This window comes from Takifugu rubripes, chromosome 5, assembly GCF_901000725.2.
Source record: "Takifugu rubripes chromosome 5, fTakRub1.2, whole genome shotgun sequence".
In the NCBI taxonomy this organism is placed as follows: domain Eukaryota; kingdom Metazoa; phylum Chordata; class Actinopteri; order Tetraodontiformes; family Tetraodontidae; genus Takifugu; species Takifugu rubripes.
Genome location: NC_042289.1, coordinates 2,496,598 through 2,520,184, shown reverse-complemented (window position 1 = coordinate 2,520,184; position 23,587 = coordinate 2,496,598). Strand labels below are relative to the sequence as shown.

The following is a 23,587-nucleotide window of genomic DNA, read 5'->3' as shown; positions in this document are numbered from 1 at the left end:
CACATCACAGCACTCAACAATCATGTCAAAGAAATGTTGTGGTTATGCTCACATTTGGCAGAGACGTTGTATCCTCCCAGTGGAGACTGGTGACCCTCCACTGCGTCGAAACCAGCAGACACCAGAACCACATCTGGACTGAAATGCTGGGCAATGGGCATCACCACATACCTGTACACACACCCGGTACAATGAAAGAGTGTATGAGTGTATTTTACACACCAGCAGTCAGTCAATCACTTGCTTTATTTTATTATTTTACATCTTTTCTGACTCCAGAAATGTACATTTTTGATGTATACCTAAAGGCATTGAGGTACTCCACGTCACCCATCGGTGGCTCCACCCCTCCAGTCCATGCTATGTTTACATTAAAACCATTGCCTCCACCTGACCCCACCTGCAGAGACACGGGATGGCAACAGCGTATTACTCTCTCCCACTCTTTGTGTGATGTTGTTGTACATGCTGTGTAATGAGAGCCAGAATGGGCATTTAATCTGCAAAGTGAGGACATATTTGGGAAGTGAGGACCTTTTGACTGTTCCTTACAACTTCAAGATCTGTTTGAGGGTTACGACTGGTTTTTAAAGTTAAGATTAGAGTTACAGTAAGACATAAGTAACAGGGTGGGGAAATGGTTATATCAATAAAGGATAGAAATACTACGATGTGTGTGGGTGTGTGTACCTCCTCGGGAGCTCCACTGCCAGGGAAGAAGTTTCCATCGTCATAGCGATGAAGGGAGATATAGAGGACGTTGGGATCACTGTAGAAGGCCTGCTGGGTGCCATTGCCATGATGAATATCCTGCAGTGACAGGTCACAGAGGAATAAGAGAGAAGGTCAAAGTCTTGTTAGAACACAGATACACTGTGATGAACATTTTACTGCACATTTTACTCCTTCCGTATTGGATTTTGTGAGTATTTTTTCCATTTTCAGATTGTTGATTTGTCTGTGTGCGTGTCTTCTACTCCGTTTTAGCTAGAATGTGGGGGTCCAACAATCTTGTGATCTTTAGGCTCTGTAACTTTATCATTCCTACATTGGTGTTTATTTTAACTTCCTGCGTGCAATTCACTCACCCAATCCACAATAAGGATCTTGCCCACTCCCATCTTTTGCTGTAGCAGCTTGGCTGTGATTGCTACTGAATTAAAGAAGCAGAATCCCCTATACGACACAATGCAAAAACAACATTAATGAAGTGGCAGCCTGTCATGTGGATACAGTAATTAAGCTGTGTGCACTGACATGGCGGTGGACTCCTCAGCATGGTGTCCTGGAGGACGCACCACTGCAAACCCATTCTGAAACAGACACACGAGGAGACGTTAGCCAAATATCCCAAAGCTACACTCACTTACATAGTTCATAAGCCTCTGAAATGTACAACTAAAAGAATTGAAATGGAATGCAGTACACACTAATCATACAGTCCCACTAATCAATATCTGCTGTCACTGACACAAAATGGACTTTGCATTAGTCAGTTATGGTAAACATTTTTAGATTTGATCTGAAAGAGTCTGGAAGGTCTCTGATCTCAAGTTAACTAACAGGAAGGTGTTGGTCACAGCTTACCTTCAGCTCTCCGGCTGCTACTCTGAAAGCAAGCTCGATGACGGAGCCGACCGCCATGCGGACCGCCGACGACGAGTGCATCTCGTTCCACACGGTGTCACTGTCAACCTGCAGAAGGAAGCATAAAAATGTATTGATGAAGTGCAGGCAGGCGCAGATGAGTCAGCCAGCTGTGGCAGAGAAGCAGCCTCACCCCGATTCCTCCACAGGGAAGCACAGCGTACATCTTCTGGCTGATCGGCCCTGAAACAGTCAAGCAGAGGTCATGGGTTTTCTGCAAATGGTGTTAGCGTTCAGCCTGCTGCTGGAGTCTTTTGTGTAAAGTTTAGCTCTGAATGCTAAACAACACACATCAGTAAACAACAGCAAGGTCATCCAATCAAAAGAGCAACATGTGCATTGAAATGGAGCACAGTGACGTTTACCTATGATGTGCTACATTTACAACAGCCAGACAGGCAGACAGGCAGACAGGCAGACAGGCAGACAGGCAGACAGACAGACAGACAGACAGACAGGCAGGCAGGCAGGCAGGCAGACAGGCAGGCAGGCAGGCAGGCAGGCAGGCAGGCAGACAGGCAGGCAGGCAGGCAGGCAGGCAGGCAGGCAGGCAGGCAGAGACAGGCAGGCAGGCAGGCAGGCAGGCAGACAGAGACAGGCAGGCAGACAGACAGACAGACAGACAGACAGGCAGGCAGGCAGGCAGACAGACAGGCAGGCAGGCAGGCAGGCAGGCAGACAGACAGGCAGGCAGGCAGGCAGGCAGGCAGACAGACAGGCAGGCAGGCAGGCAGGCAGGCAGACAGGCAGACAGACAGACAGACAGACAGACAGACAGACAGACAGACAGGCAGGCAGGCAGGCAGGCAGGCAGACAGACAGGCAGGCAGGCAGGCAGGCAGGCAGACAGAGACAGGCAGGCAGGCAGGCAGGCAGGCAGCTACCTAAGAGCTTCTTATGGTCGAGCTTGTGTCGGTTCAGCGGACTGGTTCCATAGAGCAGAGTGTGGAACTCTGAATGGACAGACTGGATCTCATCTAGAGATGCTTTCCGCCCACGAATCCTCTGTTAATATAAATCCACACACACACACACACACATAAATAACTTTAAAAATATATAAAAACGGAAGCAACTCTTTACATGTAATTGCAACCCTGGGATCACTTTTTCTTGTGCAGTGATTAAAAGAGGTATTTCAGCTAAACACTAAATGAGCTTAGCCTTTAAAGACTTCCTCCTCACTTTTATCCTCTTAACTCTGCTAGTGTTTATACAGTGCACGGCTGCATATCCTGCAGTGCCACATCATTGTACAAAGTTCGTGCCTTCAATATGTATTTGAGTGTTTGAAAGTGAGTGAGTACCTCACAGCGGCCTAGTAAGCCTGTCTCCTGCAGTCTGGACCAGATGCTTTGCACCCTCCCAGCATGCTCAGGATGGATGTGAGCGTTGCCACATATACACTGATGCTTCAACATCAGACTGTCATACACAAGCCCTGCAGGAAGAGATGGAGAATTAGAGGAACAAGAAGAATCAGTGGCCTCTATTCTGTAGTATTATATCAACACAAGCACCAATATGTTTGTAGATTACTGATGTGATTATTGCCATATAGATAATAATGCTAATACTACTACTAATAATATGATGATTTCTAGTAAAAACCTGCGATATGATCTTTATTTCACAAGTTGCTAACTCATCACAGGGCCCTATGTGAGCATTTGGGGGTTTGGTACTGTACTCAAGGGCCCCGTGGCTCTGAAGGTGTCCTGTAACCTCTCACTGCTACGAGAACCCCCACCCCAGGATTATTTGATACTGATAAAACAGCTACCTGTGCCAGTCCAGGTCTGACAACCAAAGAATGCTGGTTTATGTGTTGCAGTCCATTAATCAGATTTGAACTGCTGTTATCTGACTGTAATAAACTACTCCAAGTTTCCCTGATTAAAGCAGTTGTCTACTTGGTAGTGGAGAAAACCCTGCTGGATTTCAGTCATCAATTGGGTAGATGGCCCCTGTGATAAAGTATATTATCACAGAGTGTCATTTAAAGGATCACTAGAATAATCCAATAAGTCCAGATATTAGATAATAATGGCGGAAGTTTTATGGTTGTGTAAACGGGTTCCTTGCCTGCAGCTGGAATGCTTCTGTTTATTATTTATGGGGCATTGTAAAGTCGTGCTCGCAGAGACTGTTATGAATAAAAATCCTAGTAAAAGGCATTTAATGCAGCTAAGCATAGCTTAGAAAGTTTCCTTTTTTGGGTACTGTGGCCAATATGTAAAAGAACAACAGTTGGATTAGTCGTGATGGGTAAAACACTATTTGCTGAGTTTGGTAGGATGGATAAGACCAGTTTACAATGATTCATCGCTCAAAGTTATAAAATACTCAAACTATAATAGTTTACATACAGTTTATTGGGTTTTTTTTTGCTGACACAAACTTACTTTTAGAGCTACAACTAGGAGAGAACATTAACTTAAAGGGCGGCTGAATGCCATTCTTTCTTTACTCCTAACTTTCAGTATGACTCCATTCTGTCTTTTGTGAGGACATTTAATACCCCAGAGAGAACTGCCCAAATAAATATGGTAACAGGGATCATTTTACTTGTATATGTGAATGAGTTTTAATATTAAAACAAATGTAATCTATGGATATATGCCACTCAACTTTGACTGGCATCAGTGAGTTCCCATTGTAGTTCATTTGAAACATCAATTAACAGTCAGCTCACTGTTGCTAGGAAACAAGTATGATGATGCCCAACACATTTAATCATGCTATAACACACATACACACACACGCACACGCACACACACACACACACACACACTGACCAGTGGTGAAAAAGTGCTTGATGGGATTGACACTGCCTGCAGGAGATGACTGCGCTCTTCCTAGGGGTCTGTGGGGCAACGAGGACTGGAACATGCCCAGCTGCAAGGCCTAATGTGAAAGGAGGAAAGAAAGCGTGTGTGAGAGAGAGAAAGAGAGAGAGAGAGAGAGAGAGACTGTGAGTTATGAAGAAGATGAATCAATCCATTCACTGCACTGATCTACTAAAATATGTGTAACTGACAGCCAAAAATCTATCGAGACTGTCTTTTTGTAAATTAATCTTTCTTATGAGCACATAACATTTTTTGAAGTATAACTTTCAAAGTTGAAGTTACAGTTTTTCCAATGTCCCCAAAGGTGACAGAAAAGTGTGTGTGCATGTGCACTGAAGACACACTTCTGTAGTTTCTATATATAGGAGTGTTGCTGTGCTCTCTGCCACGAATAGGGTGACTCATCATGTGTGGGTGGACACTAAAACACACTTACACACGCTGATCAACACACAAACGCACAGTGATGACACCAGTGGTGAGTCATCACCTGGTGGCGTCACTGAGTATGTCAATCTCTGAGGTCCGACTCAACAGGACACCTCCCAGAAGAATCCTTATACTGCGCATATCAATAAGGACAAATGAGCTCATTACACATGTGATTACCCAAAGTTTCTCTAACGTATTTCTAACTTACCTAAGTTAATTAAAAATCTAATTATAACATTTCCAACACTGGTCAAACGTGGCCATGTGCAGTCACTGTCTTGGCGGCTGACACGGCTCTGACCTAAAGCTACGCTGGCAGCAGATTCCTGGATCGGTCCATGAACCTGAACAAGGTTCAGGTCCCCGCGGGAGTGAAACAGCCATGCAGCGCTATATGTCCATCACTATGTTCAAAGGTTACAACGGCCACTTTCTTTCACCGTAGAAAAGGTCTCACATGGGACGGATATATGCGTCATCAACACAACACCACGCAATGTTCTTCATCATGTATCAACATCATGTCTCGGATTTCTTGACACTTCAAACATAATTTGTGCTCTTTGCATTGATGATAATCTGATGTACAGCTGGTCCAGACAGTATTTAGCAAAGTCACTTTAAAATCCCCATTTGAGTTCCAAGCTGAACCTTTATAAAACTGTTCAAGGGCCGCTAAATCTGCTCATTTCACTTCATTAAGTAAAGTTTTGCAACTGAGATGTGTTTTCAAAGAAGCCAATAAGGATAATAATTAAATCACCTCAGCTTTCACTGCACTTAATATATATAATATATATGACGTTCACTTTAGAAAAATGTAGGGAAGGCGATCGTCAACACTGCAGTCTGACTGTCTAGCTGAGCAGACAGCGCACAGCAGCAAGTAGAGGTTTTTTATTTATTTAATTTGAGCCACCTTTTACTGAAATTCCCAAGGTCTCCTTTTCAAATACGTCAAAAACCTATTGAGTGAAAACACAGTCCTGTTACACCAACATTTGACGTCCATACTGATGACGTCGATGATGCGGTTCAGTTCTTCTGCTGGAAAATGGCAAAGCCCTCAAAAGCTGATACAAGTGCTCTCAGTGAAGTCTGCTTGATGGTGTCATGATGAGAGTTTTGTAATCTATTAAAATCTATTTAAATTCATTCAATTCAATTTAGATTATGGCTGTGCGGTTGGTTTCCACAAAGACTTTGCCATTTAAAGCAGGAATAATGAATAATGGAACATTTTTGTGAAGCTGAATTCAAGTTCAGTACTAAGCTGGGCTTAAAGACCAACTGTGAGATGATAACTTCGTAAAAGTTCTTGTTTTCATTGTATATCAATATTGACGGGATGTCCAAATGTGAAAATCGAGTTAAAAAGCAAAGACACCCGGGACTACCCGGGTAGAAAGGATTAAACTAGAGCTGTGGAGAGCCAGACAGCGAACCCCCAGCAGCAGCAGTAACACAACACACATGGGGATAAGAAGACAGCAGATCCACCACTGATGCAGCTCTGTGATTCATCACTCCGTGGGATGATGCTGCATAATCAAAGTGTGCGTTAAGGACTGACCCGGGATGTTTGAGTGGAACTTCGAGAGTCTATTTTTGTTATCTACCCCCATATTCTAGTCAGACTTGCACTACTGATAACTGCAAGGATAACTTTTTTATGCGCGCATATCAATTGTTTTTAAATGCACAGCAGCACTGCAAAATGCAGCTATTTTCAAATGTGGTAATAAGCTAGTGAATTATTACTATTATGACAAAGTACAATTACATTTGGGAAGTTATTCTAAACACTGATGCAAATCTAATGTGTTTTGAGGGTCATGGTATTTAAACAATGATTTTGGATTGAAATCGGTCTTGGGTGATTACGGTAATATGGTAAAGAGATTTCCCCTGCCCTAGTGTGATCCCACATTCTTCATTTCATTAGTAAAGGATTTATATCTCGACATTTTATATTTAGAAAACTATTTCAACTGCTTAGGCAAGAAAAAGAACAACAACAGAGAATCAGAATCAGAATCTCAGAGAATTTTAGGATGACAAATATGTACAAACCTTGTACCCTTCGTGATCGTCTTCATCAACCTCTCGCAGCTGCACGCTGTCATCATCCTCCTCTTCCTCATCCAATTCACTCTCAGTGCTCTCCCCTTTTATATGTACATATTCTTCATCGCCCTTCGCGGGCACACCGAGTCTCTCTGAGGAGTGTGTGCTGTCATCTGAACCATCTTTCTGAAGTCTGATTTGTCAAAACAATGTTTACAAAAATGTTACACAGGTAGAGTACACACAAACAGTGATCTGATCACAGCTTAATGAGGACTGAAATGTTGCACCTGTGAAGCCCTGTCACTATTTCATCCTCCTGCATGTCATTGGTCTCTGTCAGCTCCTCTTCTGTCTCCTCTGGGTGAGTCGGGGGCGGCCTCGGCAGTTCTGTCCCTTTGGATAGCATCTTTACACACAAGGATATATTATTATTCTAGAGAGAGAGAGAGAGTGTGTGTGTGTGTGTGTGTGTGTGTGTGTGTGTGTGTGTGTGTGTGTGTGTGTGTGTGTAAGTACCTTATAGTGTTTCTCCAGGAAATGCTGGTGTTGCTGCTGGACCACCAGCTGCTGTAGGGCCTGAGGGGACTGGGGCAATGGGGCACTCTGAGTGCGAGCCAATGGCCTATGGCGAGGCAGCTTGTTGACAGTTCGCATTCCACTAGAGACACCTCTCTCAGCCGTAACTAGCGGTGACTGGCTGTACATGGGGACTGAGTGTGGAAAAATCTGTTAAGTCACATGGATAAAGTAGGACAATGATTTATGTTAGCATAGAATTTAATGAGCATGTGTGTCTACCAGCTAGCATAGCAGTCTGTTGTCTGGCCTGCTCCAATAAGAGTACATGCTGCAACAGCGAGGAATGGGCAGAATGAGAGCTGGGGGCTGGGTTTTCCACGTCATGTCCCACTCCTGCAAAGAACCATCCTTATTAATTGACAGCAGGTCACAGTAGGTGACACTCACATCAAATTAGGCATGCTGATACAAAGAATCTGTGACACAGCTGAAAATGTGTTTTCCTTAAACAAACGCAGCGGTGACAAGACTCAGCATAGCGGTTTCATTTGGTGAAGACCAGACTGCCTTACATTGAATGATTTGAAAATAAGCATGACAGCTCAGAACCCTAACTGGCTGGCTAGTCTTTATGGCAGAACACAGAAAATATGATCAACTCAGATCCCAAGAAGCGCCTGGCAAAAAGGAATTTGTCACAGTCTGTTACAGAAGAAATGACAATGTATTTATTTCTATTATATCCCATTGCGTTTTATTTACATTATACAAGTTTGGCATATGGAACCAAGGCTGGACTTACCTGCAGGTAGCGATGATGTGGACAGAAACTTCCCTGTTAGAGCTCCGCCCCCTCGCAGCGACTGAATGGCTTGACGCTCAGCTTCTTGCTGGGTCGACAGTTTCTGGGTGGCCTACAGATACGGCAGAATCATTGCAAACATACGTTCAAGGGCAAGGCAATTTTCTCTCTGGTAACAGTGTCTTTGCGTGCACATGTATATCATATATGTGAATGTGTTTTACAGGCTCACCCACCGTGATGTGCGTGTTGGCAGGGAGGCCCAGGGAAATATTCGGCAAGGAGGGTGAGGTGTACAGATTCAGTGGACTCAATGTCCCATCAGCCCCCAGTGTCTGATGAAGAGATCGCAGCTGTGACACAGAAAGACTAATTAGCAGAAGCTGAGACACTTTCTTTCAAGGCAGCTATTATTTCTAATGTACAACAGGTTTTTCCCCAACTGTTAATGCTATAGATACAGGTTATTTTTCACACACACACACACACACACACACACACACACACACACACACATAATTAAGAAACGCTTCATTTATTGAATGATGTTACCAACATAATTGCGTATACAGTTAGAAAGGGATTCGCTATTATGCCTCCTACATATGTAGCCTACACTTACTGTTTTCGCTATTAATATGTTAATATGTTTCTTCCTACAATAACCCCAAACTCAAACTGAACTAGATTCTCCAAATTGCTCCTCATGCAGCTAATTAGTGTGCAAAAAAAACTCACTTTGACCAGATACATGAACATATGTAATATTATAACTCTGTGGGTGAATGCACACTAAAGAAAAGGAACAAACTACTCCACTGTTTAAAAACAGCTCATTTACTATTCATTTAACAGTGACCTGCAGCTGCCAAACTCAAGCTGGATCCACACGGGTTATTTACTATGTCTTCGTGTAAGAGTGCATATACCTCGGTCTGTATGTTGGGAACTGATCCTGTGTTGCCATTGGCAATAGCAGAATTACTACTATTGGGACTGCTGGGACCTGAACCTGGAGCGCTACTGCAGAGAGAGGAAACTGGTCGAGAGACAGAGAGTGAGAGGAATTATTCAACAAATCGGGTATAAATATTAATGGTTTATTAAACATATTCTCTCCACTGAGTTGTTCTGTGTGTGTGTTCACCTGATATCTCTATCGCTCGCTTTTTGAAGGTGCTGATTACAGTTCCGTCCTTCCTGCGAAGCAGCGGAGAACTCCGCCTCTCAGCCACCTTCTGCTTCAACCGTGAACGCACCTTCAAGTTTGGCTCAGAAACTGAGCGAGGGACATTCAAAGAGAGCGAGAGTGAGCACTTCACAAAGTGTAGGAAGGAAATTTCCGGAAATATTTATTCACTCGTGCAGCACACTAATGTTGCCTAAACTGATTAGAATTGGTGTTCCATTTTTGGAGTATATTTAGAAAATACAGTAGATCTCAAGAAAGAAGCAACTATTACTCTGATGTCATATTAAGGTATTTTGCTGTAATCACTTTCTTTGTTTCAGTGCTAAATTCAGTGATGGTTTGGCAGAGTTTCACTGGGACATTTAAGGTTCCTGGTGATTTGCCAAGCAGAGACTATCAGGGCAGAGAGAGAAGCTCAGGCTGACTGGTAATCCTACATTACATTTTGGCTGGCTGCACATGTCGGCAGGCTGGTGCGTTTGCTGGATGAGCAGCTACAGTAGATGCATTTTAAGGCAGCTTTGGTCAATAAGGTCAGGGTTAAGGACAGATAGAAAAAGAGGCTTTCAGATTTTTAATGAATTGTGCTGCGTATTCCTTGACATAGATTAAATATGACGGTATTATGTAAATTGGCCTAAAGGCAGTTTAAGTTGTAGTGCAGTTAAAGCAGACTAATTGATGGGATGTTTAAAGTCCTTAATGTGTCAGGAAACAGCAATTACACTACTTGTACAATAGTATAATGAGCTAAAAAGCTAATGAAGTCTCCCAGAAACACTTTCTTTACCAGGCAAATTTTAAATAGTAACTTATAGCCTCTCAGATTTACTGAAGGCAAAATGTCAGTTATCTACACCAGAAGCCAGGCAACACAAACACAAACACCTTAAAATGACAAATGTACTTCAAGTGATGGGACACATTTGGCATTGTGTATTGAGGGGTTCATCAATGATCCGCATGCACACATTATGATTTCATCATGGAGAAGAAGCACCAGTAAACACATCTATGCACACTAATTCTGAATTTGTTCTATTGCCAATGCTGCATTTGCATTTGTGAATATGTGTGTATGTTTGCTTATGTGTGTGGGTGCTAGTGTGTTTGTGAGAGAGAGAGAGCGAGAGAGAGAGAGAGAGAGAGAGGTTTTTTCTTCCTCTTCTGTGATGAGTCAGAATCAGACTGACTCACATTTATTAATGCACCACACTCCACCTCTGCATTAGTCCTCAGAAGCATAGCAAAGGAGAGCACACACAAACACAGCTGTGGCCTTGGTTTGTCTCCTCTACCTGTTTTACGGAGTGGGAAGTCATCTTTGCCTTCATAGTTTCCCAGTAAAGGGGGAAGCTTGTAGGAGGGAGGGGTTCCTGGGGTGTTACTCTGTGGAGGAGAGCACTGCTCCAGGGAGGTGTGCTGGGCTCCCCTGTGCACACAGACACAGACACACATGCATGCATTGAGAAAATGTTTCTAGATGATGAGCCTGACCAGAAGAATTCATTTGTTTCAAGCTACAGAATTACTGCGATTCAATTATTTAACTTGACAAATGTAATCACATTTATATCACTTGTGAGTAAAGTTCAGGTTCATTTATTATAAAATGATGACTAGATCATCTCGTGATACAGGATGAAATTTTAAATCAAACATGCTAACATTTACTTCTCAGGGCATACAATATTAGAAGCCCAAAGCTCCTGCCACAACTAAAGCAGAACTGTTCAACGTCCTTGTCCATTTTAGAAGGCTGCACAGAATGCTGCATCACTCACATCAACAGTTTCATCTCATCTTTCTTTTTCTGATAGACTTGAAAAACACTTCACCAAGACAGTTTAGGTAACTAAATAGAGCGGCACATGGCCAACTGTAGTTTAGAGGTGTATTTCTTCTGCATACTAACTAGCTAGGTTTGAAGCACCCTTGATTAGAACTCAAAAAATAACATAAATATAACACAAACTGTGTTACGGGAGCGTCACAAATGTGAGGGAATGAGGTGTAAGACTATATACATTGATTTGGCTGGTTAATCCAGGGACAACTTGAGTTTTCTGTGATCCTCACCAGCTCTTTGTGGAGAAGGAATGGTTCAGTCCACTGAAGCTCGGCTCTTTCTTATTGAGAAGGAACTCCTGTAGCTTCAGCTTCACCTCTGTGCTGGCAATGGCACCTTTTAAAAACCATTAAAAAAGTGTGGTCAGGAAGATTCCCTTTCTTTCTTTAATCACCATATTAAAATAGGTGATGTGTTGCTGTGTTAGTATATATAAAATGTGATGAGTGTAAGGTCAAACCTCTTCTAAAAGAAACCAATTCTGACTTAAAACTATCGAACCATCTCTTGTAAACCTGTTTTTAACCAGTGTGTTAGGATTTGGACAGGTCGCCATCAGGAAAATCCTTTTTTTTATTTTATGTATTGAATGAAAAATTGAATCCATGCTTAAAATGCATGAAAAAAAGGAGTGAGAGGTCATGTTTTGCATGTTGTTCCATCCGAGTCTTAGAGCAATGTGTCTGACAGCTGTTGAGATTAACTGCTATAATTTTAGCTGCTCATCAGTTCAAAATACACATTATTGGTCCTGCTGGAAAGAGCAGTCTTCCCTGGAAAGGTTCTTAACCGTTTGTCTGCATATGTTGCAAGGTTCCTTAGAGTATGGCTACAGGAACAGATCAGATATGGATTTTTAATGTTCCTATTATACTCAAAGATAAAAAAAGAACAATATGTGTGGCATCTGGAAAACCTACTCTCTTTGCCTTTCTCCTTATTCCTCAGCAGCAGCAGCTGTTGTTCCAGTCGATGCTTCTCCTGCTCCTCGTGTCTTTGTTGCTCCAGCTTCCTCTTCTGTTCCAGCTCTTGTTGCCGCTTCGCTGCCAGCAATTCCTGTTGTTGCTTATACACACATAAACATGGACAATACAATGATGAGAAATAGAAAACGGTTAACCGTCATGGCCAAATGCTAAAAAGGCTAAGTGGTCAGCAGCAGGTTGAAAGGCAAGCTAGCTTTCTTGCTACCTTCAGGTGTTCCTGCAGCTGGACCTCGTGTTGTCTTGTGAGCACTTCGTGTTTTTTCTGGAACTCTGCAAACAACATCTGTTTCTGGAGCTCCTGCTGTTGTTTGAGGAGTACAAGTTCTTGCTGCAGCTGTTGTTCTCTCATGGCTGTGTCCACCACTGCCACACCCCCTGAAAGGGATCCAACCCTGGGATCTGTCCGCAGATCCACTGGACCACCTCCTCCACCTCCAGCACTTTCTCCTGGGCCTCCATCAATAAATAAGAAGGCAAGTGGTTATTCATTTAAAAGTACCTGTGTGTTGCGTGACTTTGTGTTGGGTTATTTTGTTCAAGTATTAAATATTTTGTTTTAATCACTGATATTCAATTTTGTATATTTGAATCAGGACAAAAATAGCATCAGATTACCAGACCATTACACTGAAATAACATGTTGCAGTAGTTGAATCCCAAAGTGAGTATCCCAAAGTGTTAAAACACCAGCTTTTTTAAAGTCCTATGTAACCTTTTCAAGTAATCCAAGACTCATAGAGATGAGAACAATCAATCATTGCCCCTGTCACAGTGAATATATGAATAAATTAACGGCGCAAATTTTGGCTCCTTCAGTCACGTTTATGACCTAAGGAGCACCTACAAATTAGTGCAACATTAAATTGGGAATTAAAACTGAATGGCACACACCAACATCTGTCTCACATCTTAGAGGACACATGGGGGGTAATCATAACAGACATTCCTTCACCCTCTCAGCTAGTCTAATGCTGCATCTTTAGGGGGTATTCAACCTCTTAAATCTATGCTCTTTCTGACAGAGGACAGTCATGGTCAAGGACTCACCACCCTCTCCACCTCCTCCCCTCTGATCACCGGCGGATCCTACTGGACTCTGCATGCCTGATGAGAGGCTGCTCTTCACCTCCAAAACTGTAGGACAGCGGAAAAAGCAGGAGAAAGAAGAGTGGCACGTTGTTTATTATTTAACTATCCTACATCATTTGTTACTGCCCACACATACCCATTTGATTTAACGGTGCAGCAAGAGTAAAAACAACTTGCCAGCTTTAAATAACCACACACATTCTGGAGCAATACCCCAACAGCAAACAGCACCGATTCAGAATTAGACTAGCGTTACCCTAGCAATCCTGCTCTATATTCAGCTTGGCTAGGCTAAAGGACATGGTGGGACGTTAACATGTGCCACACATACTATCAGAGACAAATGACGAGAGGAGCATGTTATTTATAGCAGTATGGCAGACACAGTGCAAAGAGGACTGCAGGTTGTATTACAGAAACAAGTGTAATTGGAAACATAAAACTGTCAGTGAATGCGTTCACCGGATTGTACTGATCTGGATCTGTAGGCTCTACCATGGCTAATCACCTCCACTGATTAATATCGATTTCCCGCTTCAGGAGCTTCAAGTGGTTTAAGCTGGCAAGGGCTCATGTTCATGATTCCTCATCTCTAATTTGTCAACACCTTTAAGGCTTCAAGCTATATGGCAGGCAGACCTGGATATTGGTTATGTAATTACCCAAGCAGTAGCATTATTGTGATATCAATAAAGCAATTCATTTATTAGCTAGCAAATCACAGGAAGCATTCACTTGTGTAAAATGTCACTAAAGAATTGCTATCAATCACACACACACACACACCATGAGAGCCTGGATTTATGATCAAACATACAGGAATAAAAATAAAGGTTTCAGAAACTCAAACAAAAGCAACAACTGGCCAGAGAAAATGTAAGAAAATAATGCTACTTGCTACTAAGAAGGTATTCTGATTCCTTTTAAGAGTTGTCAGTGTTCAAGATCAATGTCACAATGCTGAGATTTGAAGCTAAGCTATCAGCTTAGCTTCTAAAATCAGCTTACTGTTCACTCGTGTGTGTGTGTAAATGTGACAATAATAAAGAGAGCCACCAACTTGTATGCTTGTGCACCTAAACTATGACATTGACCCTAATGCACCATGCACCCGTTCTTTTGACCTCAGCTGACCCACTGCTATTTGAGCAGGCTACTTCCTGGAAGATTCCACACATTGCAGCGTCAGTATATTCACCGTTTGGTGGCCAAGGCGGAAATTCAATTAGGGCTTACCGACGTACTCTGTAGTCTGACCTGTACCAATTTCCGTGCATGTCCTGCTGATTGGTCGCCTAGTGTTCTTTGGCGCACACGATCAGTAAACCAATCAAACACCAACATTGATAATCGGGCCAAGCCAATTAGCTCCATCTTAAATGGATTAAGATGAGACAAAACGAAAGAGTCTTTTATTTTAGTTGTCAGTTCTTCGGCTGCAGTCGTTTGACCCTTTCTTGTTTAGATGTGACATTGTAAACCTCAGCGTTATCACGTATTTCAGACTAAATATTGTGTCAATCAGAGATTAGTTTTAGTAAAAACTGAGAAGCAGTTGAATTATAAAGTTGGTGATTTGTGACCGTTCATGCCCTAAAAAAATGGCCATACACACTCTGAGTGCATGCACGTTCATATGTGTGTGTGTGTGGCCATCTAAATTACCTAAACAAATATTCTGGCATTTCACTGTGACGCACGTGTCTCCCCTTCCACTACAACACACACACTGTCCCTGTGTGTGTGTATATGTGAGAGACTGCTCTGTGAGTGTGTATACAACAGTCCACTTGGCAAGAGAGCAGCATTCCACAGCAGCCGGCGTCTGACGTCAAAGCCCTAGACATTTATAGTCTGGTAAACACGCACACACAGACACACAAACATACAGTCTGACAAAGAGGCAACATTTTAGTCAATCAGAGAGACAGAAGAATTTAAAAAAAGAAAGACTTTGCAGTGTCTCTGCTAAGAATTCAAAAACGATACAATATATACAAATTTGTGCTAGAGGCATGCAAAAGAGGAAGTGTAGGGTCACATTTGACACTTGCACTAGTGAGTAAGGCCGGGGAAGTTACCTATGTGCCATTAAAAGTAATGGGGGGGGGGGGTCTGTCTCTTTTTATTGTCAGATCAGACTGTACAGGTCAAATTGTACAGGTCTTGTCTGTAAGATTTCATGTAGTGTGCTCTCTGCAGGCTCTTGGCTGTGGACATAAAAAGCTCTGCAATACAACGAAATAAGGAGCCTTAACCTAGCAGTGATCAGCTTAATTAGCAATGTATTAGCTCATTTAGTGAGGGCTTGAAAGTAAACAAGGACCTTTGCTGCCTGCAGCACCACTGAGGCTGAAAGGAAACGTCGAGAATGCATTTCCTAATAAAGTAGCATGAATTCACAGGGGTTAAGGTGTTTTGGTTTTGACTGATCCTACTTGGATTTTAAAATTCCCCACTATTTTAAAAGAAAGACATGGCTTGGATAGAATTCAGGCAGGTGACAGCTGATTACTACTCATGGGTCACCTGATCAACAGGTTTAGATGGAGAGAGGTTCAATAAGGCCAGGAAATAAACTCAGGTTTGTTGCTGTAGCACAAGGCTTAAAACCAAAGTTGTCTTGCAATCCCAATATTCCTCTTTTTTATTCCTCTCCACTCCCTGACTTGTGCCTGTGTGCTAAAAAGAGGCAGTGACATCAGTGCAGCAAAAAAGCTGGAGAGAGGAAGAACGAGGAGCAACAATGAGAGAGGGAGGTAAATTTAGTATAATGGCTGTGTACTTCAGTCAAATTAGAAGCTTATGGAGATAGAAGAGTCACATGTGTAGTGTTGCTATAGAGACTGAGGGTGGGCCAGAAATATTATGGGTTGGCAGACTGTAGGTCATCTTCAGCAGAGGCTGGCTGTTGTTACATTGAGCATTATGTCTTTGGTAGCGCCTGGTTCAGACAGTCAGAGAGTGCGCATGTTTTTAAAGCTACATTATCAATCTGTTTTTAATTAAGCTCAGTGCAAGAAAAAAAAGACAAATTATGCAATTTTCATCCCGTTGCTTTGTCTTCGGGTTTATTTAACGCACCAGTCAACCTGGATACCATCAAAAAACAATAAGGGTGAAACATTTACTTCTTAAGTTAGATTAAAACAAAATTAATGCTAAGACACGTTAATGTTGTGAAGGCAACTATCACATGTAATGAAATATAGAGCAGAAATACGTAGATCACAAGTGCTGTTTGCATCTTAAACTAAACGTTTTGTAGTCATACATTGGTATTATAAAAGAAAAATCCACATCCAGTTAGAAACAGGAATGTGATCAATAGTGTTACAGAGTAAACACCAGAGCTCATGGCAACGTCAATATAAATGTGTGTAAGGGAGCTAAGCTCAGGCACGTAAACACATATATACACCGACCTGTGTTGCCCAGTGAGCCAACACTGTAATGTCAGCCGAAAAGAAGATTAGAGTGAATTTGCATTATGTTTGTATCAGTAACAACCTCCTGGAATCGATCCACAACCCAAATCTAAGTCTGCTCACCTCGCTTTGGCAGGCTGGACCACACACACACACACACACACACGCACACACACACACCAGCTTTTTCAACCAATGTGTTGCGAACCTGCACAATCTTTTAGATTTTGCTATTTTTGCATTGCATCACCCTGCCCTGAGCAACGCTTGGCAAAAACTTCAAACCATTTTGTCCTACACAGTTGCAGGTTCTCATACATATAAGCAATGTTTCGGACTTTTTTTGACGTAGAAGGGAATAGTCGGGAATATCAACCTGTTCCAGCGCTCAACTAGTAGACGGACCACAATAACTTCCTCTTGCTGCCACCTGTCTATTGCACCTTGCACGGTATCTGTGCCCGGATTTGCCTACACAAGGACGTGTGAATCACAGTTTAAAGAGCTGCTATCGAAACCTTCTGTACATTATGCTCAACAAAAACGACGCAAAATACACACGCAAGCTATTTTCACATTTTCCAAAGAAAACAAAATAGCATTTAGCATTGAATCCGCGTGTTCACCGCGATGGATCAGCGACCCTCCACTACACAGCAGCTCCTTCATCCCTCTCCCCACCTCCCCTAATGCGGATGACTCACCGGCAGTGGGCATGGCAGCACCGGAGCCCCTGTTGCTGCTCAGGAGCTCCAGAGGCTGGTGGTTGCTGTCTGTGCTGGTAGAAGAAAAACAGGACTCAGTCTCATAGATGGTCTGCAGCATGGTGCACAATCCTGACACCGTGGGATGTAACAGCATGCCAAAACAAGGAACTCTGCTCTATTTTGTCACAGAAACATCAGTCCGTTCTTTTGAGATACAGGCATGATTTTTGGTTAGGATTCAAGTTGCCGAGGCTCCAGAGGAAAGGACCATTCAAAGAGCTGAAATGGAAACTTTGAAGTGTTCTTACGAATACCTTTAAAATGTCCAAAATATTCCATCAAAAATGCCAGTGCCTGAAATCAGAACGCTCCTTTTGCTTTTGTTTTGTATCCCATCGAGATGGTGAGGGTTTTCCGAGTTTTTTGGGGGCTACCAAGTACTTCTTCCCTCTTCCCTGTTGGGCTCAAGGCATCACTCAAAAAAGAAGAGTCAAACTGAGCTGAGGAACGACGCAAAACAATACTCAGGTCACCAGACAGAGTCCAGATCCCTACACAGCACTTTGTTAAAACAGCAGTGGCAGCTTTGTTGCAGGTGAAAGAAAAAAGTTCCCTCCAGTGTCCGGAAGCCTTTCACAGTAATCACTAAAATAAATCAGGCAACTACACCCGAGTCCAGAGAGGAATCAATGAAATGTCATGGCTGCTTCCAGCCTCCCAACCCGGGCAGACCCACAACCAGAGAAGTGATGAAAGAAATCGCTGCTGCAGCCTCTTCACCGCGTCCTGCAGAGATCCCACAAAAATATAGGCAATAACGAGGAGAAGCTGAATTCCCCTGCTTGCATGCATCAAAGGGTCCTCACGCTGTTCTCCTCCTGGACGACGAGAGGGAGAGGAGAGGAGGAGGAGGAGGAGGAGGAAGAGAAGGAGGCGGAGAGACGAGGACATAAATAGCTTAGGGAGAGCACTCCCCGAGGTTCCATGCTTCCAAAATTAGAACGAAGCGCTTAGAGAAACACAGAAAGAGGGGAATGAAAGGAGGGGGCACACGGGTAAGAGCAGCGCGATAAAAATGAATTGTAAAGAGAAAAATCAAGTTCAAATTTTCCCAGAACCAAGAGAGAAAGCAAGTGCTGTTTTCAGCACATAGAGTGGGCAGCGAGCAGAGACCAGAAACAGCTGCTGGTCAGATGGCCAACAGACACTGGCTGAAAGCGCGCGTGTGTGTGTGTGTGTGTGTGTGTGTGTGTGCGTTGGAAGCATTTTGAGCCACTGAATGAACGCTGAAGAGGGCGTGCGAGAGAGAGAGAGGGTGAACACATTCACTTGGTGGGAAGGAAGTTAAACGGATGGAGCGAAAGTCAACACGAGCTTCAGTTTCAAAGAGAGCAGACTTTCCAGCGGCTATCCCTCCGTTTATTGCTGTGTGTCTCTGGTGCTACTGATTTCTCCTTTTGTTGAGATTAAAGAAGAGGAAGGGGAAAGGAAAGAGGAGATGAGATGAGAACAATTTATAACGCGGACGATGGGGGGAGGTTGACGGAGGGAATAGAGCTGAAAATAGCCTGCCAAAGAGGAGGAGTTAGAGATAAAAATAGACAGAGGGAGCAGTAAGCTTAAAGCTCTCAGGGTAAGGTGGAGGGGGGTGGTTGTGTGTGTGAAGGGAGGGGGAGACGCTCAGCACTGTCATGTTTCTGCATGGCGCTGCCCCGAGATCTCCCGTCAATCAAACCTACGGTAAGATAAAAAAAAGTTTTGCTCTAGTTTTGGGGTGTGACGCTCTTCTGTTTAGAAGGGACAATTCACGGTGACATAACGCGCCTGTGTGCTGTTGTGGCATCGCTGGATCCGTCACCGGTGGGAAGTTATTCCAGAAAATTGAGTCAACTTGGTGAGCCACAAAGGTTTATCCTTGGAAAATCTCTGATGTACACACAAAGCAGCATGTTTTTCCATTAACACTGTGTCGAGAAATTAAAAGCCAACCCATTATAAAATGATTTATTTATCACGAAGGGATTGGATGGAATTATGGCTTATCAAAGATTTAAAATTAAACTTTGTCTTTGTTTTGCTGAGAACTCTGTATGGAGGAACTGCCAAGAGACTGATCCTTTCCCAAAAAACATAGTGGTTGTTAAGGAATACATGTATTTTATAAAATAATCTAACATATTCAATAGAGAGGAACACTTTAGGACACTTTAGGAAATGCCGTTGTATTATTATATATTATCAAAATATGCAGAGAGGGTTGTTGTTAGGGGCTTGTTGTGCAAAAACATCTGAGCCAGCAGTTTAACATAAAGTGTTTTTCATGCAACTTCAATGTGTTTGTCACAACTACAAAATGTCAGAGAATCCCAGGGAAAACACTCTAGATCCAAAAAGCCGCACTGCTCACTTCTATCACTTTGCTGTCAGTGTGGATATTATTAATTGAAACTGCTGGCTGCTATTTATAGCTCTTGTTTGTTCCATTCAGCAGCTAAGTCCTAAGTGATGCTGCACTTTAAAAAGTGGTTTCCAGTGTTCTAACTGAAAGCAATGGGATGTTGCTGACTTCTAAAGAAAAAGCAACCGAGGATCAGGATGAATGGGGTTTTATTGCATCAATTCTAATACATATTTATAAATATAATGTGGCTACAGATCTATATTTTCAATACATGCTCTGTTGTATTGCTGTGGCTCCTCTGTGGTGATTAATGCAGTGAATGAATCATTTTCAGAAAAGATGGAATTTCATTGAGTCAGTTTATCATTCAGCCCACGTCTCCACATCACCTCCATTCCCATCATCATCCAAACCTTCTGTGTAAACAGCTCCGTGTCCTCAGACAGATTTACGGCCGTCTCCGCATTAATCACAAGCAGACAGAATAAATACATGAAAAGGGGAAAAGTAAACACCAGGAACTAATAGGAAAGCTCCTGTATTGTTTTGCATCAAGTCAAGCTGCAGCCATGTTCTGTCTGCTCTGGTAAGATTATTTATTTAAGACTTGTTCTGTTTCCTTCCATCCTCATTTCTAATCTCTCTGGCAGACAAAGAGAGACGCAACTGACCAAGAAACATGTCTGACATCTTAATGGTTTCAACTGTTAAAGGTAGGTGTGTGTGTGTGTGTGTGTGTGTGTGTGTGTGTGTGTGTGGGTGTGTGTGTGTGTGTGTGTGTGTGTGTGCACTGCAGTAGCTCAGTGAATGACTCATCTCTGCATTTCTATTTGAGGCACATCAACCCCTGGAGTCACGCTGCTGTATGTCTGTGTGTGGTGTGTATGTGTCTGTACTATATCTGTATCCATGACAACGAGATCAACTGATCAGCAAATCCAAGACAAATGTCTCCCAATATTCCCAGGAGTCCTATTCTCGACTACAGCATATGCCTGCGGTATTATGTATAATGCTGAAAATTAATGATTGCACATGCAAGATTGTATCTTTTTTAAATGTATTCAGTAACTGCATCTCACGCTCTTCCAATAATTATGGCCTCCTGACCATTTTCTCACGTACCCCAAAAAATTCCCAAAAGAAATTACGCCTAGCTTTTGTCGGAAATGATTTCACCAAGTTATATCCAACAAGAAATAGCCAGTTTTAATTGTCTTCTTAGCTGATTTCCAAAGTGCTCTAAATCATTGTGAAAACCCCATTGCAGCAACGAACCCTCGACTATTGACGCTGAACAGGCTCACGTGAACAACGCACATTAATGTAGAAAAAGGACCAAGACACATTAGAAATAAATGGAACTACACTGTTGGACTTGTCAGCTAACCAGACTTCAAACCTCTTTCCTGGTCCATTTGGATTTAATTCATTTTCATAAAAGAAAGGTGAAGAGTATATATTATGTTTGACACATTCTAATACAGAAATCAAAGCACATCAAAGTGGACTTTTGCAACGAATATAACCCACTGGAGAAATTTCACTTGGATTAAATAGAAAAGACGAACCTGGTGCTGCATTATTCAATCAGCCACTTACAAAGAAATACATATACATGTCCACCTTCAAGCCATTCGGTGTCTGTACACTAGAATGACAATTTTGCAATGAACCAGTATGAGCCACTCGCCACTCCAGTCACACCAGTACTGAGCAGAGCAGCTTTCTTACAGGGAGAGAAGAACGCGTGTGCTTACCTGACATGTGAGATGAATTCATGATGGCTGATTCTGGACCTGTGACCCGCAACCCTTCCACCGTGTGTCTACTTGTGCTAAAGTGGGTCGTCGATATCAGCCATGTGTCAGAGGACGGAGGGGCGATGCACAGCTTCTGCTCTCTGCGAAAGAAAAATGGAGGGGAGCTCAAATCTGTTTTTAGAGACAGACTACATTTTAAGACACTGGGTGAGAATGGAAATGCGGGAAATTGATGTCATTGGAAATTAAGAGTTAGTTAGACTCCAGCACCTCCTGGATAATCTTCTGCTGACCACATTAGAAATTCCTCATCTTAAAAGCATTTCCTCTATAAAAGCAAAAACTGAAACATACAGCTTGTAACTCAAAAAAAAAAAAAAAACCCTCGAGTGCCCGAGCATGCAAGAACCAAAAAGAGTTGCAGCTCTTCAGTATTAAAATGTTGAAATGATTTTTATTACAGAACAAAGGGAATGATGTTGTCATCAGATGTTTGACTCCAACATTGAACAATAAATTGAATATACCCCATTGTCCTTGTTTGTTAGAACTGTCTTACTTTGAAGTATTTCTCAATACAGTGAGTTTGTAAACTTTTATCTTAGACTTGATTTACGCCACAAGGCCAACATAGAAAGTCTATAAGGAAAGAACAAGCAAAATCAGCTTGTGTCTTTTTCATCAAAGAAAATGTATATAATATAGCATCTACGCTAGAGTACACATCCATTTTTGGAATTTATATGTGACAAATTATTATGCTATACTATTCTATGTTGTTGATGGATATCAAATACAACATGTATAATTTTTATATGTACAACATTTTTACACAATTTAAACAAAAATGTATTTATTCACTTATGTCTTTTCTCTCTCTCTCCCTGGGATAGTTTTAAATGGCTTAATGCCTTTTCTTTCTAATGCCCTGGATATAATAATATATACCAATGTACAACCTCAGTAATCTTTCCAAAGCTGTGAATGAATCCTACATGTGTGACGTGACCAACAAGATCCCGCACGGTCGCTGCATGACCCTGGTTGTCTGCTGCCACCTGCTGGTCTCATGCAGAGTCAAATTTTGTCCAAGTCGAGAGAACTTTTTAAGATAACGCTATGAAAACTAAGTTTATCCTACATGTGCCGTACCTTGAAAGTGTGGAAATGTGGGAAAATCATCAACACTTTTCATAGACACATCATGCACAGATGATTTAAAACTGACAACCAGTATATTCAGAATAACCAGAACCCTTGTACAAATAACATTTCTATCTTGATTCTCAATTCACTTGTTAGCTAACGGTGGTGTCTGTTTTTGTCTAAACTGATATAACATGTGGCTCTTCTCCAATTCCAACAGGCAACACCTAAAAGAAGTCACAGGAAAGTGATGTCACACCAGTCACCAGGCTGGGTGCCGCGGTAACAGTGGCTGGGGCCAAGATAATGGGATAAAGCTGTATCCACCTGCATGTTTGCATGCGTCTGTGTGAGTGTGTGTGTGTGTGTGTGTGTGTGTGTGTGTGTGTGTGTGTGTGTGTGTGTGTGTGTATTACAGAGCTAACTATTTGTGACAGACTAACCTGCTGGCCAACTGCTCCATTAGCCCAATACAATACAACCAACGCACACACTCACAGACAGACAGAAGGACAGACACAGACAGAGAGAGAGATAGAGAGATACAGAGAGAGAGAGAGCGAGTGAGACAGAGAGACAGAGAGAGAGAGAGAGAGACTTTCAATCTGCTTCCAATTTCTTCTCTTCCATCTCTCACTCTGCTGCCACCTCCTCCTCCTCTTCACACCGTCATTTCCTAAAATACTAGGCCCTTCCTTCTCTGG

General features: G+C 42.4%; 1 protein-coding gene and 1 long non-coding RNA gene across 8 annotated transcripts in view; one reads left to right on the top strand and one right to left on the bottom strand.

Annotated features, from left to right (window-relative positions):
* Positions 1-23,587, bottom strand: part of hdac5 (histone deacetylase 5) — a 32,351-nt gene that overhangs the window by 5,300 nt on the left and 3,464 nt on the right. For 2 of the 6 annotated variants that reach the window (XM_011603581.2, XM_011603580.2), the window contains 24 exons: positions 21,735-21,877; positions 13,397-13,483; positions 12,555-12,802; positions 12,284-12,428; positions 11,594-11,699; positions 10,813-10,946; positions 9,470-9,601; positions 9,252-9,361; positions 8,559-8,675; positions 8,323-8,434; positions 7,800-7,913; positions 7,518-7,711; positions 7,289-7,407; positions 7,005-7,191; positions 4,446-4,554; positions 2,955-3,088; positions 2,532-2,652; positions 1,781-1,830; positions 1,588-1,695; positions 1,258-1,313; positions 1,089-1,176; positions 691-810; positions 303-400; positions 53-171 (listed from right to left, as the gene is read on the bottom strand). In XM_011603581.2, the coding sequence (XP_011601883.2) occupies positions 53-171; positions 303-400; positions 691-810; positions 1,089-1,176; positions 1,258-1,313; positions 1,588-1,695; positions 1,781-1,830; positions 2,532-2,652; positions 2,955-3,088; positions 4,446-4,554; positions 7,005-7,191; positions 7,289-7,407; positions 7,518-7,711; positions 7,800-7,913; positions 8,323-8,434; positions 8,559-8,675; positions 9,252-9,361; positions 9,470-9,601; positions 10,813-10,946; positions 11,594-11,699; positions 12,284-12,428; positions 12,555-12,802; positions 13,397-13,483; positions 21,735-21,756 (2,830 nt within the window). In that variant the 5' untranslated portion in view covers positions 21,757-21,877. Of the gene's footprint in view, positions 1-52; positions 172-302; positions 401-690; positions 811-1,088; positions 1,177-1,257; positions 1,314-1,587; positions 1,696-1,780; positions 1,831-2,531; positions 2,653-2,954; positions 3,089-4,445; positions 4,555-7,004; positions 7,192-7,288; positions 7,408-7,517; positions 7,712-7,799; positions 7,914-8,322; positions 8,435-8,558; positions 8,676-9,251; positions 9,362-9,469; positions 9,602-10,812; positions 10,947-11,593; positions 11,700-12,283; positions 12,429-12,554; positions 12,803-13,396; positions 13,484-17,570; positions 19,077-21,734; positions 22,295-23,587 lie in introns of those variants that run through there. The other 4 variants (XM_029836101.1, XM_029836102.1, XM_029836100.1 and 1 more) reach the window with 4 other exon arrangements.
* On the top strand, positions 19,168-21,844 carry LOC115249816 (uncharacterized). Of its 2 annotated transcripts, XR_003888447.1 has the most exons (4): positions 19,168-19,313; positions 19,369-19,467; positions 20,625-20,687; positions 21,711-21,844. It is a non-coding gene; the product is annotated as an uncharacterized lncRNA (long non-coding RNA). The 2 variants fall into 2 exon arrangements; XR_003888446.1 differs by lacking the exon at positions 19,369-19,467 and having other exon boundaries at positions 19,200-19,313.